At 40.3% G+C, this 16485-nt stretch overlaps 1 protein-coding gene across 1 annotated transcript in view; it reads right to left on the bottom strand.

The window, feature by feature from the left end:
• LOC104513762 (sorting nexin-14-like) overlaps nt 1-16443 on the bottom strand; it is a gene marked incomplete at both ends in the record, with an annotated part of 20674 nt that extends 4231 nt beyond the window's left edge. The window contains 5 exons of the mRNA XM_010157223.1: nt 2782-2869; nt 8200-8243; nt 15195-15273; nt 15373-15449; nt 16291-16443. Of these exons, the coding sequence (XP_010155525.1) occupies nt 2782-2869; nt 8200-8243; nt 15195-15273; nt 15373-15449; nt 16291-16443 (441 nt within the window). The remainder of the gene's footprint in view (nt 1-2781; nt 2870-8199; nt 8244-15194; nt 15274-15372; nt 15450-16290) is intronic.
• Nucleotides 16444-16485: the final 42 nt, after the last annotated feature.

Here is a 16485-nt window from a genome sequence, read left to right as displayed (position 1 = left end):
CACTGCCCCATAATACCTACGATGCCCAACTACAGCCTGACCTGGACAGCCCAGACAAGCTATTACAATTGACTAGAACTGCCTAAAAGTAACTAACTAAATTAAGGTCAGCTCCTATTTACGAACAAGTAGGAACTTCTGCTCATCGACGGAAAACCCTTTCCTTTGGGACTCGCATTTCAACAATAATTTCAATAAATCATGGTTTTCTGTGGAACACAGGGATAGGGGTGTTCAATCCTGCAGAGGTAAGTCAAAGAGCACAGCAAGCAAATTGTTATTGACACTGTAGTAGACACTATCGACTCTTGGCAAGAATTTCAACCTCATATAGGGCTATCCACACCACACTGTAGAAAGGGAAACCCTCCACTTGCCCTCCTAAACCCATAACCGACCCAGAAATGACCACCACAAGGAAAAAAGAGGGGCTGGGGGTGTGGGGAGGGAGGATTTCAACATTTCAACAAAGAGTAACTGGCCTAAAGCCCTTGTTATTTTGTTCAACAACCACGTCTCAAAGAATCCACCTAGGCAGTTTTAAACAGAAGACAAAGGAATTCTTTTAATTGAAGCAATTTGTAATTTTAAGTCTTAATTCAAAAGTAGAAGATTCTTTGGCAAAAAATGTATAAAGATATAATCTAAAAAAAAAAAAAAAAGGAAAAACCCTTGTTTTTTCTTATACACACTAGTTCCCAAATTTAAAACATTTATCTCTATTAGATGGAACTAGTGCTTTCAAGGACTTAATAAATCCAAATCAAAATACAGCTGTTTTGCAAAGGCATAAGATTTTAATTTGCAATCAGTGATGAATTTCTCCTGAAATGAGGTTACAAAGGACACTGTACCACAGCTGAAAGGCTATAACATATTCTGTCACAACCCTTTTCAGCTAACTACTGAAGCTTTCAACGAGGAATCCTAAATGACACAAATTTGGTATTTTATTTGCAACTTGCGCACCAGCTCCGATTTCTACGCACGTTTTCAGTAGTATATGCATCAGAGGTATTAATTCAGGCAGTCTGAAGCTGTATGTGAGTGTGTGCACACAGACACACTTGCTCAGCAGAAAATAAATTTTAAAAAAGAGCTGAAAAACACAGTACAGCATGAGACGCCACGCTCCCCTCCATGGCTGAGCATGCCTGGGCATTCCATTTTGTTCCAAAACACTACGTTACTATGAGTATCTTTTCGCTTAAGGTATCCATACCACACAAAATAAGTTATGGTTATTCTGTAGGATGGATACAAATAAATTTAAACATTTGTAAAGTGAAACGCACTTCTGTGATGGCCTTTATCTTGTAGTTCCCCTGACCAGTGCTTAATGGTTGAACATGTCTTTTGAGTTTGTTGCACGTGTTGTCTACCCAGACACATACAACTGAGTGTATTGCATTTACTCCACTACTGTCGAAGGCAGACGTGGTAAATCAGTACTCTACCTAAAGATGCTATGATCTAACATGAATAATACTCTTACATGATCAACAGAGGAGACATCATTTTCTGAATCAACAATGGATATACAAACAATGCAACTAACACCTGCTTGTATTACAACCCCAAATTAAAGTTTAAGACCTTCTCTAGATTGTCCCTTTGAAATATTTCACACCTCCAAATAATGTCTGCACTGCACAGACATTTCCTAATCTTCCCCCATGTTCACTTTAAAAAGCAACACGCTTGAGTTAGAGTAAACAAGAAAGTCATCTGGATTTGATCTATAACAAGGACAGGCTGTTAATCAGTCGCAACAGAGAACATGTACAACTTGTGGCCCAGGAAATATTGCTGTTACTAAGGAGGGGGGTAAAAAAAAAAAAAAAAAGAGACACATTTGTGGTAGTTGCTCCAACAGAGGGGCTAGCACTGAGTAAATCTGGAAACTGAGTTAGCAACAATTCCTTCCTAGAATAGCCAAAAATTTAGAAGCAATTCCTGTATAACAGGCTTGAAGCATTTTACCAGAAAACAGAGTGTATATGCTAATATATTAAACAGCAAAAAAAAAAAAAAAGTGATTGTTTATTCTTCAGACTGTTTCTTAACAGAAATACAGTAACAAGAAATAGAAATACAGCTAATATATTAAACAGCAAAAAAAAAAAAAAAGTGATTGTTTATTCTTCAGACTGTTTCTTAAGAACTACAGTAATATCAGAACCATAAGCATTTTAATTCTTAGAGTAAGCTATTCGCTTAATGACAGCCTACGGACCTCGTCTGCGTTTACAGCAGCTGAGCAAGCAGAAGCTGAGAGACAGCTACCCTACTAACCGTACTCTAACAGTTCTTTTTCAGTAATTCTCAAAACTGTTTCCACTTGGATTAAGTCACTAAAAGACAGCTAAAAAGATCATCCCAAGGTTTTAAGAATGCCTTGCACTGCTGTAGAAAAGAAATCCATTTGCAAGAATCACAGAATGATTTGGGTCGGAAGGGACCTTCAAAAGACCATCTAGTTCCAACCCCCCTGCCATGGGCAGGGACACCTTCCACTAGACCAGGTTGCTCAAAGCCTCATCCAGCCTGGCCTTGAACACTTCCAATGACAAATCTTCAAAGATGGTTTAACCAGGAATGGGATAAGCTCCAGAAAGAGGGAACAGATACCGCAAAGAAGAAACCTAGATGGAAACTGCCTATGCTCTCTGTAAGACTGAATTCGGAATCGCCATCTTAAAAAATTTAAAGAACTCACTACAGAGAGATAGCTGTTATTTCTGATAGCAAAACAACGTTAATACCTTTAAGTCACCTTACCTTGTGAATTCTCCGAACTAATACAGATGCAAAAAACCGCAGTGTGCCTCTCAGTTCATCCACTGAGGATTCATCATCAGTAATATTTCTGCAGGGTTGCAAAGCATGTTGTGTAAGGAAACAGAATAATTTATATTAATGCAACCATAATACACTCAGCACTGCTAAAAGCTGGAATAAGAACATTCAACTGTGACACTTCAACTGGTACTAACTGAAATGAAAGCTACCAGGTGTGGGCAGAGAGTAAGCAGTCTTCTATTTGACTAAAATACACAGCCTCCCCACTATGTTTGTGCACACAAAATGGCTTAAGAAATACAACAGGAAATTGGAATTTTCTACCAACTCCTGCTCTAATATACCGTCTGTATGATTTTGAGTAGAATCTAACTCAGTTCCCACATACGTGAAAGTTTCCTAGCTCAGTGGTGTGAAGTGAAACTGAATTAATATCAGCAAAGCCTTTGGAATATGAGTACTGCAAGCAAATACCCCCGTTAAGCTTGTCCAAATTGTATTTTTCATATTGCACATTACAAAACCTTCTATAACACAGATAATTTTCTTCTGGTTTAGTACAAAACTGGCTTTATTAACCTCGTTTAAGTTTTATCATAAAATTTATAGTTTCTCATGTAGCTTTTAATGAAATAGGTACATCCCTTGTATTTCAGCTCAGCCTCTTGCAATAGAAAACTTCATAGGTACCTTTTCAACAAGTTCTAAAACTTAGATGCCACTTAATACAAGAATATTTTCTTTTTTAAATATAAAATTGGGTCTGTTTCTGGTCTCAACAAAGACTGCCATTTTCTAGACGGGAAAAGAAAGGTTAGCATAGGAAGCAACAAGCAACAGAACTTGTTTTTCAAAAGTTGAACTACTTTTGATGTAATATGAAATGTGCAACCACCAATCACAAAGCAAAAAACCCCAAGAACCTCAACCTGTAGACACCTGGAACAGAACTGAAATTATTTAACGTGGTTTCCCCTTGGAAACAAAGAAATAAGGAAGAATTTAAACAGATTCCTAAATCACTATGTGAAAATACCATATAAACTTATTATCCAGCTTGTCATTTCCAGCTGCTGCAATAAAGGATGTTCAGTGAAAAAACATGGTAAAAATACTTAAAGTTGATTCAATAAGAAAAATACCTAATCCCATATCTTTTTAAGGAAATTGAATGAATATGGAAATATACCAAGTCTTAGATGTGAAAACTGCAACTAAAGGGAATGGAGAGACCATAACAACAGCAATCCGCAAAATGCAACAGGAAGAATGAAAATCTACCAGCATTTAAGCATATAGGGACATTAGAGTATGACTAAAGATACTGGTAAACCTGCATTATAACAGCTGAGCAATGGCACAGCAAAAAGTTACAGCTTGCTTTAGCTAATGACCACGTGTAAAAGCCATCAGTTTTCAGCAGAAAATGAGTTTGCCTATGTAGTAAATGCATAGGCATTACTTGCATTAAAAACAAACACACAAAAAGAATTCAGTACAAGCAGCAACAGTCCATTTGAAAAATAAAAATGTAATGCCTATAGCATCACTTTACATCATTCAACATCTAATCTCTTAAAGCAATGTTAGCCTGGTTATATAGCCCTGAAAGGCATACTGAAGATGAACTGCTAGGTACAGATAACTGGGCAAAGTATGCAACTAATTGCATGAAAAAGCACCTTAAATAAAGCAGCCTGGCATAGGGGATACAACCATCCTCCAACAGCTACTCACATGCAGATAAGAATGCTGTAGGGGAAGGTTTGGTTTGTTTTAAGATCAGCAGCTGACATTCTGGAAGCAATATGGTCAGCAAATTCTCACTGTCAAAGGAAGCCAAGGGATTACCAAACAAACAGTGTGATAGTACTACTAGTATTCGACAGACAACAATGAAGTAGAAGTAATTTGGACCAAGAAGTTGTTATTTCATTGACACTTGGATCACCAGTATCTTGGCTAATTGTACTTGGACGTGACTTTGCCACGTACATCCACAACGCGCCACAGGTTTGCAGAGACATTCTTTTAATCACCAGCAGACTGGTGAAAAAAACCCAGCAAGAATCTGTAAGATCTCAAATCTCTAGTGACACAGTAGAAGGTCCAAGTAATTTGCTTGGAAACATTTCAAGGATCGTCTGCATTTTCCCAGAATTTGAGGAAAAACTTAAAAAACCCAACTGTCAGTATAATGGAGAGATTTGCTAAAAGAGAAAGGCTCAGTGTGTTAATTGTAAACAGTTACCAAGCCCAGTGTCTCAAGAGATACACCCAACTGCTATTGCTTGCAAAATCTTACGGGATCTACTGTTAAACGAAAACCATATACAAATATGAAGCAATTTTATTTTCCCCTGTGTGTCAATTATTCTTGAGAAATTTGGCCATCTCCTATCAAAAAGATGAAGAAAACAAGCCGCAAGCAGATTAAACTGTAAAGCTATGGTTTGTAACCCAACAAACCCCCTGATTTTTTCTTGCACTACTTGCATTTAAAATAGAAGTAGCTCCATGTGAGAAAACACTGGGTTTACTCACTATCAAAGAAAAACGTCTTCATAGTAATGTGTTACAAAAATGTGGTAATGACTGGATTCTAACGTAATCTGAGAGAACTGGAGTTGCAGTAGCATCAATGACCAAAAAGTTTCAGTGAGAGTGACTCGTTCAAACAATAAACTCTCCTATTTGCTATGAGCACGATATCGTACAGAATAAGCCACAGACTCACACCCGCATTTTGTAGCTCTACAAACTTGGATCACTTACCACTATGGTCTATTCTTCTCATATAGTTGAAAAAAATTCTTAACACAAATATTTAAATATAAACAGCACAAATACTTTTGAAAAACACCAAAGAAAAAATGCACGTAGGTATAACTACCTATTTCAATAGAGTTCAGTGAATTTTAAGTACTAATCTTCACCCTCCTAAACTGATCCAAGTTTAGGGATGTTTGCCTCTAAATTTTAACATGCTATTAGAACTTCACAAATTCTTCCCTGCTTTATTTCCTGAGCAATAACTCTATGATATTTATCTTGCAACACACATTTCTGGTACCTGTTACACTTCCAGAGCTTCTGAGTGAGATATGTCATGCTGCCTCTCAAATCACAGAATGGTTTGGGCTGGAAGGGACCTTAAAGATCATCTAGTTCCAACTCCCCTGCCATGGGCAGGGACACCTTCCACTAGACCAGGTTGCTCAGAGCCTCATCCAGCCTGGCCTTGAACACTTCCAGGGATGGGGCATCCACAGCTTCTCTGGGCAAATGTTTAGAGTGTGACCAGTGCTGCACGACAGCGTCAGCTGGCAGGGCACCAAAACATGTATTAAAAAAAAAAAAGAAGATAGCTTCTGCACAAATTCCTTGAAAGGGAGGCTGCTAGCATAAGGAATTATGCCCAGACATGGGCGTAATGCTACAAGGGAAAGCAGCAAACTGTTTTATCAACCTAGTCTGGCAAGTCTGAATTGCCTGCCGGTGGTTCCCCACACTGCTAAATAAGGATAGTCTGGATGTAAAGGTTTCTGATTAGGGTCTGTGAGGAATTATACAGCGTCAGTCAGATCTGTTAGCCCAGAAAAATCATGTCATGAATGTAAGAGTCCTTTCTGCAGGGTAAGCCAAGCTAAGCAACCTGTGTAGGTACACCTAAGCAGGAAAAGTCAGAATCAACATGCTCCACGCGACAGACCTCAAACGGCTACACACAGACACACACTACGGGCATCCCTGCATGATTGTTGCTGGAAGTACAGGACAGCAGAGGAACACCTGAATGTCTAGAGGGAATGAGGCCAAACCTGACATTACTACTGTTAAGTTGAAACCAGTAAGGCATTCAGAACCAAGTTGTTTCCTGCAGAATTACTCAGATACCACTGGACTAGAGCCCACTGAACTCCCAGTGCTTCAGGTTCATCAAAAGCTTATTAGGTCTGATGAGCACGCTGTGAATTTATGGAGCTAGTTCAAAAACTGGAGGTGCAGCCATATAAAATGAAAGATGTTGCTGTGCTGCCTATACAGTTCACCAGAGGACAAGATGTAGCAGAACCTAGGCTGGCTGTCTCCATACCAAGTATATTTTGCACTGCACTTCAACTATGCAGATTACTGTCCCCACTATATGATGTATTCCAGAGTTCCACCTTCCTGGGTGTCGTAGGTGTAGTATGTGGGATCCACATTTCCTTATCAGTCCAAATCAAATACATTGAAGACACCTTCCACCAGCCAAAAATCCTATCTGATTTCAAATTATGAAATACAGAAGATGGCTCCCTTACATGTGCTACTTTATGGAACAGCTCAATGGAATGTAGTCTAGTTTGCTGCATTTCAAAGTTAAAAACCTTGAGTCTTCCAACTTGATCATTCACAATACATGGTGCTGAAGCTCCCTCTGCTGTCTGCATAAGCAGTTGGGTTTTATACTTCAATGTATTCATAACACAGATAGATGTCAGACATGCAGGTATCACCCACAATTAAAAACCAATCAGGCAAAGAAGTCGGCCCAGAAGACTTTAGGTCCCAGAGAAACAGGAAAAAAAAAACAACCACCCACAAAACCAGTGTAGTGTATAAGAAGAAAAGAATAAATTTAGAAGAAAGTCAGATTCAGAATTCAGGCCAAATACTGTTTTAACACATCAATGCCAGCACGATCAATTAAAAATAGTTTTAATATCTTCTTACAAAGTACTCTGAAGCACTAATGCATAAAGGTACAAGGCAAAAAACCACCCCAAACCCCACAAACATTAGCCATAGTCTTTTCTTTATACTCTATTTTGAAGTTATTTATACAGTACTCTCAATTCAGCTCAGCACAACCACTCACAACCTTAAAACTCAGCAAATCACCAGATGCTCTACAAGAAGGTGTCCATAACATGTATTCAAAACACCTTTTCTATATTTATTAAAAGTGGGATTTTTGGTTTAAATAACTGTAAAGTGTTTTGTTGGGTTTTTTGAGGTTTTGGTTTTGTTTTTTTTAAAGCAGTGTGAAAGCTCAATGTACTTCTAACCTGGAAATAGATTTCTGGGGGTTTTTGAGAATTTACATGGGTTTTCATGAAGTCATATGTACTTGCATGTAAGAGTTATTAGAAAATTAAAAACACTTTTAGATTATTCACTTTTATATGTTAGAATGAAATACAAATTTCAGAACCACCTCTATCATGCCTAAATTATTAAAAGATCTGGTTTAGCCTGCTAAGAGACAATACAATGAAACTGTACCAATTAAAATATGCTTTATATTTTACTAAAGAAACAGAAATGTTTCTTTTCTTGTGACTATTTCTTAAACAGTTCTATGAACATTTATGATACCCAAAAATAGTAACATTTTTGTAAAGCTCTTACCTGTACCATGGGTAAATAAAGTTTTCCAGCACCAACTCAAGCACCTGTGCAAAACAAAGACAACCACATTACAAAACAAACAGTTTACTGTAAATCCCTGTTGGAAGAGTTAAACACACAAACACCTTCCCAAACTCATAGAATGTTATTCATACTTCATAAAACTTTAATGTACAAGAGTGTACGCTGCGATCCTACTGCCAGACTAATCACTTTGCATAACAATCAGTACTGTCGTCAAGTAGCAACAAAGTGATGGTTTCATCAGGTATCTGTGTGGAACAGCTGCCCCTAGTACTATCCACAACATGAACCCACTCCCGTGGCCATGCTGTTAGGCTACAAAAAATGCCTGAAACAGCCCTTCCATAATTTTTCAGATCAGTCCCTGTTCTTTTCTGACGCAGTGTGGACTCTCCCAAGGCCACAGATACCCATCCCTACGCTTCTATGCACCTCCAAGCCTTTTCATCCAAAACACCTTTTCCAACGCTCCCCCACCCTCCAAGCAGGACAGTTGATCCCATATGCTCACTATGCAAAGCAAGCAAAAGAATAATAATAAAAAGCAATTTATAAGAAAGGCATTCTCCTTTCTCCACATCCTGCACCACAGCTTTCAGCAAAGCCTGCCTTGTGGTCCAGCCATCTCCCGAAACTCCAAACAGAGCACTTCCCAAAGTCCATGTTCTACGGGTATCCTCATGGCCAACTCTTTCCTGTTCCTAGCCCCTGTATGTCCCATCTACACAGATCTCTGCAGGATAATCTTCTCCACCCTTTCCATCAAACCTGTTCCTCACAGGCCAAGCCCACAGTTGCCTCTTCCATGCCAGAAAACCTGGGTTAATGAAGAACCAGCACTGCTGCGGCCACGTCACAGGCACGTCCCGATTCAGCTTGGCTCTCAGCGTCACAGCAGGGAGGGAGGTGACGGTGCCTGTTGAACCAACGTCCACCGCCACCGCAGACACAAGGGGTACTGCTGCCCAGAACGCAGCCTTGGCACCTCTCCTTACACCTACACCAACGTTTCGAGTAGAAACGTTGGAGAAATTTGAGTAACTGTCCTTGCAACGAGTCCTTGCACCACGATTAGCAAAACTTCCAGAGGGAAGGGGAAATGTCAGACAGTGTCAAGAAAAAAGAAACATTGGGAAGGAGAAGAAAGGATGCAGTTTTCTTGAGAAATTTCTCCTCCTTCACTATAACCCCAAGATACACTGCACACTACCCTCTCCTGCTGCAGCCTACCCCTCGGTTGGAATCTCCGCTTTAGAGATCGGCACCGCTGCTGGTCAGGATAGTAAGAGGGAACACGTGTGCTGCTGCGTGAGGCTGCTGTGCCATGTTCTACAGAGGGAAAGGTTCTGCAAAAGCAGCTGCTGTCTTCAAAGAAAAAAGGTAAAATCTGTTTGAAAGGAAAGCTGAACCTGACAGCTGATATACACGTTTCATTTGCGAGAACAAGTATTACCCTTCTGACAAGATTCGCTGCAGCACTCACACTGCGTGCACCGCAAGGATTATTAAATGTATGCTATCTTTAGGGCACTACATGCCTCTGCTCTACTGATGGTTATAGAAGCACACTCAGTAAAATGCATACCACAGCCTTTTTAACTCCTCACAATTCTTCAGGCTTGAGCGGCTGACGAATACTCTTCTTCTGTCTTTATTTCTAAGAACATCACCTACTCAAATTTGATAAGACACTCTCTCTTTTACTACTGTTTCATTTCAGTGATTTTCTTCCCTTTGTTTATAAGGGTGAAGGAGAAATTTTGTTCCTTCACCCTCTCTCTGAAGGGCCGGTTTGGGGTAACTTTAAATGTCTGTGTTGTGGACCACTGTATGGTCACCAATGTCTTTTCCCCTACCCCATGTGCTACAGCAGTAATAGATCTTGAAACTGTAACCTGACCTTGTGTCGACCACGGAAGCTCCAGCTCCAGTCAGCAAACACAGGCCTTAACAGGTCTTGAGAGCAATAGATCAGACTACTCAAAACAATATCCCTGATGCCTTCCATTGCACTGTCAGTATATAAACAACCAATTTACTCCACAGAAATCTCAGTCTAGCAGGTATTGCAACATTTTTTTTGTTCATGCAGAGTTTCTAACAAAATAAACCTCTTTCAGGGCTGCAGCCACAGGCTTTTTCAAAAAAAAAGTCTTTCAAAAACAAAGGCCTGCCAAAAAATCCATGCTGCGCATCTATCTGTGAAAGGATCCCTTTTCGTTCTTCCTCTACTTTCGCTATGTGCCTCCCCACCAAAAGCAATGACAGCACAGCATCGTCTGCTTGGAGTGGAAAGCACACGTGGACAGCCTTCCAGCACGACAGCGTACTCAAAGAGAGTACAGTGCACTCCTCTTGAAAGAGCTTTCTCTATCCATGGCTGCTGCTTTGGAACCAAAGGCCTGTCCATCAAGCACGTGTCACTGCAATTTCAGCTCATCGCATACTAACATAACTTGTTGGCACTCTCTTTGCCTACAGTCCAGAGCCTTCTAAAGCCACTAGAAGAATTGTTTCCAAGAGTGAGAGATCTCATCCTTACTGCTAGCTAAGCCAAACAATCATGGTTCTGAGAATTGTCTTCTTGTGGTGATTAAATCAGCAAGGAAAGAAGGAAAAATATAAGACCTGATGAGCCATCCCACTCTGGATAAGGTCTCCTAGAGATCCATCCCATGTTTGTAGCAAGTGACTTCCCTTGAACCATTTCAGACTTGCCAGTGTTTCACGCCACCTCCCGCTTACACGGCCACACTGCAAGGGCTTTACGGTGATGTTTCCACAGGACAATGCCATGCAGATAATCCCACTACCCAAAGGCCTAGGGGCAGCATGCACAGAGACAGACAACTAATCCAAATACACTTCAAGTCCACAAACCACTGGTCCTCATATCGGAGGTCAAGACACGTTCTGCTAGAACCTCAGTTCTCCATATGGCCTTAATAAAAACCCCCTTCATCCTGGACACACAGAACGCAGCCCCTGTTCACACATTTATAAGCAGGTGGCACGGCAGAGGCAGTTACGTATGATGTGCCATTGCACCAAGGTGCTGTCATGAAGCTGAGAGAGCGCTACAGTGTGAAATCATCCATACTGCAAAATGCAACCACTCGAGGAATAACAGGCGATGGACTGCCAGTAACCGGAAGCGGACACTCCATACAATTTTCCCACGAATCCTATGATCCCTGAGCCTGTAAGTCAGAAAACACACCTGTCACGTCATCCACTGCACTTCCATAAAGCACTAGGAAAGTGTGTGCCCACTTCCATTCTAGCAACAGCATCAGTATTCTTCAAGCTCAGTTACTCACACGCCAACAGAGCAGACAGGCCATCTCAAAGAATGACAGCTAATGATAAGCAATTTCCTGTTCTGTAAAATACTGTTCTCCAGTTTTAAATACAAACGATGAGTCATTTCATTTAAAACCTACCTATTTTTCAAGCATTTTACAAAATGACTGGTTCTACTCCTTGTGAGCAGTTTTGAATTGGAAAGACGTTGTAAGCATAAACCCAAATGCAGCAGGTAGCAATATAAGCAGCAGCTGAAGGAAAAAGAGAAATTCTTTTCTAGCGTGCACTGCAACACTGCAAGCTCGTCAGTTTATTGCTGCTGAGACAAGCTTTCTGAGGACTGCCATAAAACAGACCCCAGTTGTCACAAGGAGGAACTGCAGAGCCGAGTAACGAATGATTCAGGAGCAGGTGAGAACTACCAGGCCGAATCAGATTGGAAAGGAGCAAGGATTTGATAAGTAAACCACAAAGAAAAACTGAAAAGCCTTAAAAGACGGGGCAAGTGAGACCTCTTCCTGCGGGTAGAACAAGAGATTCCCAGTAAGAAAGCATGCAGCCGACTGTGCTGCCAGTTCAGAACTGGCAAGGAACAGGTTCGGACAATAACTGATTTCTTGTCATGCATTTGTCCATTTCTTACTTCTAGAAAACAAAAGAAAAAAAAAGACATAAAATTCTGTTTCAATAATCAAGTCAAGAACATAAGGACTTGCAAATTAAATAAGAATTTGTGAGATAACAGACAACACCTTGAGCCACTGAGGCATTTCTTCATGACACCGACCAAGAGTAGCTGAGCAGCGTTCTGCAGATTTACTTGTGACCATCCCTCATTCTTACTTCTAGAAAACAAAAGAAAAAAAAAGACATAAAATTCTGTTTCAATAATCAAGTCAAGAACATAAGGACTTGCAAATTAAATAAGAATTTGTGAGATAACAGACAACACCTTGAGCCACTGAGGCATTTCTTCATGACACCGACCAAGAGTAGCTGAGCAGCGTTCTGCAGATTTACTTGTGACCATCCCTCACATAGCAAAAGTAAGACAGCAGGGTGAAAGAGCTGAGCTCGTGAATTGAATAACAGAAATAAGTTCTCCTTTATACAATCTGTAACACCTGAAAGTACATACAACATAAAACTGACCAACAGATCTCACATCCTAATTAAAAGAAGAAGAAAAAAAAACACTGGGGAAATAAAGATAAAGCACAATGAATTAGAAACTGGAAACAAAATTATACTCAGGACACTGCACGGGACACAGCCTAAACTATCAGATGTTGACAGATGCAGAGTTGAGGCAGTTTAGAGTTCAGCTATAATAATAAACATAAATGAAGGGGGGAGGAAAAGTCCAACCACAGGTTTTTCTTATTCCTCTAAACCACGTACAGCAGCCAGATAACCAAAACAAAACTGCAGAAGATTAAGCATCTGCGAAGTGAGATAAAGTGTAATCATAATCCATGAGAGAAAATCCATGCCTGTAAGAAAAACGTGGATTTCTTCTGATTTGAGTGTGTATTAAATTATTCTGTAGGCACTTGAAAACACAAGCTTAAAGCCTATGCAACTATTTGAATTCAAAACATTTGGAAATGAGGATGTTGCCAAAATTCTTCAACCTGCAGAGGAAGAACTAAAAAAAACTAATCCAGAATAAAAAAAATCCCAGAATTATTCCAAGCATTTGAAGAATCTGCTTTTCAGAAGCAGGCTGCACTCCACACTCCTTTGGAACCTCATTAATCTTAATTCAGTTCTCGTTGCATCTGCATTCCTCTAATGTATGACCTACACACAAAAGAAAAAAAGAGCAGTCTCTCCTTCCAACCCTACACAGGCTGTCCAATTCCAGGCATGCATTCCATGCTGCCTCCCCAAGGCAGATGATCAAGAGGAATACGGTGTGGGCAGAACCCCTGCTACCCTTTTAACCAGTACAGAGGGGAACAACGCAACGCAATTTCCTTGTTCCAAAGGGTACCCTACACATGTGAAAACGGTGGCTCCAAGAGACTCCTTGTTTGGGTCCATTGAAGATGATGAGCCTGGCTCACTGCCCCAGGAAGGCACAGAACTCGGGTCTGGCGCTTCCATCTAGTTAAGCACCCAAAGAAAAGAAAGGAACGAGAAACACAGCATAGATATACAAAAGCCATGTCTACACTGCTAAATAAAGCGGGGCCAGGGACATGCCACTGAAGTGAAGAAGAACCAGCAAAGCCCACACACCACTTGGGTAAAAGCAGACCTACAGCAACGGCAATCAAATACAAAACGCCAACGCGTAGCGACGCATTTTAAGGATCAGTCTTAGAAGGTAACTATGGCATCGACCCATATCCCTTATAAATAACATACTACACAGAATTTTTTTAGCATTAAATTCCCACTTACGCTAAACAGGAACATTTCCAGTTCTTCAGCCTTTACCACATCCTTTGGTAAACTGCCACAGCTATTCGCTACCCAAAATTCTAAAAATATTACATGCGCAGAAGCATTAATTTTCCATTTTATTATTAAAAAAAGAGGCTTCAAAAACAAACCTCTTGAAATGATATTCAGCAATAATGTTATTTTATTACACTTGAACAGACTGATTAAAAAAATATAATAGATTAAGTAATTTTAAAACAGTAAATGTTTGCTTCTGAAATTGCAGAGGAACTCACTACATTAAACCAAAGGAAGTCTACAAGTCGTTATCTGTGTTTTTTTAAAAGCATTCCTCAACTGTCCACTCCTCCCTTCTGTTAAGGTTTCCATCGTTTCGCTACTCTTGCTGCGGGCCGTGCCCCGGACGCCACCACAGAGAGCCGAACACAAGCGTTAGCTTACACCGCAGACACACACACGCAGCTCTGACTTCACACGCCACAGCGTTAGCTGACACGCAAGACTCTTCCCACTTCCGACGTGCCCATTATTGGTCCTCCTACCACAGGACTCCAAAGATGGAATTGTAAGCAAATGAAGATTAAGAGACACAAGCATTTGTGTATTTTCCTAGCTTTGAAAAAGGACAAAAGATTACATAATTTAGCTGCCAATGTATTTTATCAATAACTAAGGGGAAAAAAGCAAATCCGAAGGAAAAAAAAGCTCTTCAGACGGCCCTTCTCTTCTGAAAGGGAAAAGAAGAAAAAAAATTCCTGATTTCCAGTCTTATTTTCCTGCTGTCCTTTTAACAGATCCACTAGTTCCTCTTCTTAAACAGATTTTGTTACAGCTTTGTCTGATGATTTTCAATAACCACCATCGCATTAACACCTTCATTACAGAAACCGTTTAGCTGGAGCAAACCATCTCTTCACCTCCACTTCAAAAAAACCCAAGCAGGCTGAAATCCTTAACTTTTTGAGAATCAGACCTCAATTCTAACTGTACTTCCCTATATGCTTCCCAATTTACACAGGCATTTCTATGTTCTAGGCACACTGCTAGAGGAACAATCACACCTGTGTTAACGAGCAGGTCATCCCCGCCCCCTGCTCCCAGCACATATTTTCTTTTCATTTGACTTTTACAGGAACAAGATACGAAGGGAATTACATCTGAACTATCTACTGAACCAGATGCAATAGGTCAAATAGATCTGTAACAAAAACCTGCTGAATTTCAAGGTACTAAAGAAATGAAGCAGCAATTACCTCCGAGAGCGATGCATCAACCTTGGAAGGCACTTTCAGATCCAGCCATGGCTGATAGTTTTCCAGAAGCAAACCAGGTCTGCAGGAGAGCGTGCAAAAAGTTGATGTAGCAGTTTCTAATGGAACGTTTCCTGCTGTAAGAAACGCTAAGTTCACGGGTGCCGCGTATTTGATTTACCTGTGCCTCTTGCATTTGACTTTGCCGCATACAGCACAACTGTGACCGTGGGGAAATAACTCCGGCAATTCTAATTGCTAAGGAGAAGATATTTGGACAAGTTTACATTCTTGAAAATAGTGACTCTCAATAAGCATTTGTGAATTTCCTTTTAGAGTATACAGTTACAGAGAACTGAACAGCAGAAAGACAAAGCTGTTCTCCCAGCAGGAAAACAAGGTAACAAGATGTGCTATGAGAAACAACTGATCCAAACACAAAAATTTGCTTCCACTGCAACAAAGTTTGAAGGGACGGATACTCTTTCACATCTGCAGTCATCTCCCCATACATCAGTCAGTCTAATAACAGACCAGCTAGTTTCTCTACAAAAGTTTCCTTACTCAGAGCCTCGAACTATTGCAACTATAACATTTTTAATCCTACAAAATTCTATATTAAACCATTTTAAGTTAGAAAACAGCAATTTCTTTGGGGCTTTTTTTTTTTGGAGATTCAGTACCACTTAAAGAAGGGTGACTACAATCACCAAAGATGACTTAGCTCTGGCTTGCCAGAGTAAGAGCGTCTTTAGAAAAGAAAAAGCCTAAATAAAAGAGAAGACAACTCTTTTCTCAACTACTTGCTACACAAATGCCAAGAGCAAAAAACAGCAAACTACAAAGTAAGATCCATGAACGCTTCCAACGGCCAGCCTTACAGCCATATTTAGCTTTCATGGGACTATGTAAAAAAATATACAGCAGCTAAAGCCTTAATCATCACATATGTGCTACGAGACACCTATCCGTCAGTGGATGCAAACAGTATTGAGGTCTTATACTGCTCAAAGGTGCTAGAATTACACAGGAATTGCTACCCAGTATCAATTCTTACCGAATTTAAAGAAAGCACAAGAGCGTTAACAAGCATGTTTACCTTGGGTTTATACTTTATCGTAAAAAGAATATTGGGCAAAAGGGAATCCGGTCCTAATGAACAGTAGAACGTGACGACACCAGCGACGAATGACCAGAAGATCATTAAAACGTGCAGATACCTTATAAGCAAACAGGGAGGAAAGGTTACGGCCTGACAAGGTACCCGTGCTACCCCCGCCCGGCCCCCCGCACC

Source organism: Eurypyga helias, unplaced genomic scaffold, assembly GCF_000690775.1.
Source record: "Eurypyga helias isolate BGI_N326 unplaced genomic scaffold, ASM69077v1 scaffold26198, whole genome shotgun sequence".
Lineage (NCBI taxonomy): Eukaryota > Metazoa > Chordata > Aves > Eurypygiformes > Eurypygidae > Eurypyga > Eurypyga helias.
The sequence above is the reverse complement of the archived record's forward strand: the minus strand, read 5'-3'. Positions and strand labels throughout refer to the sequence as shown.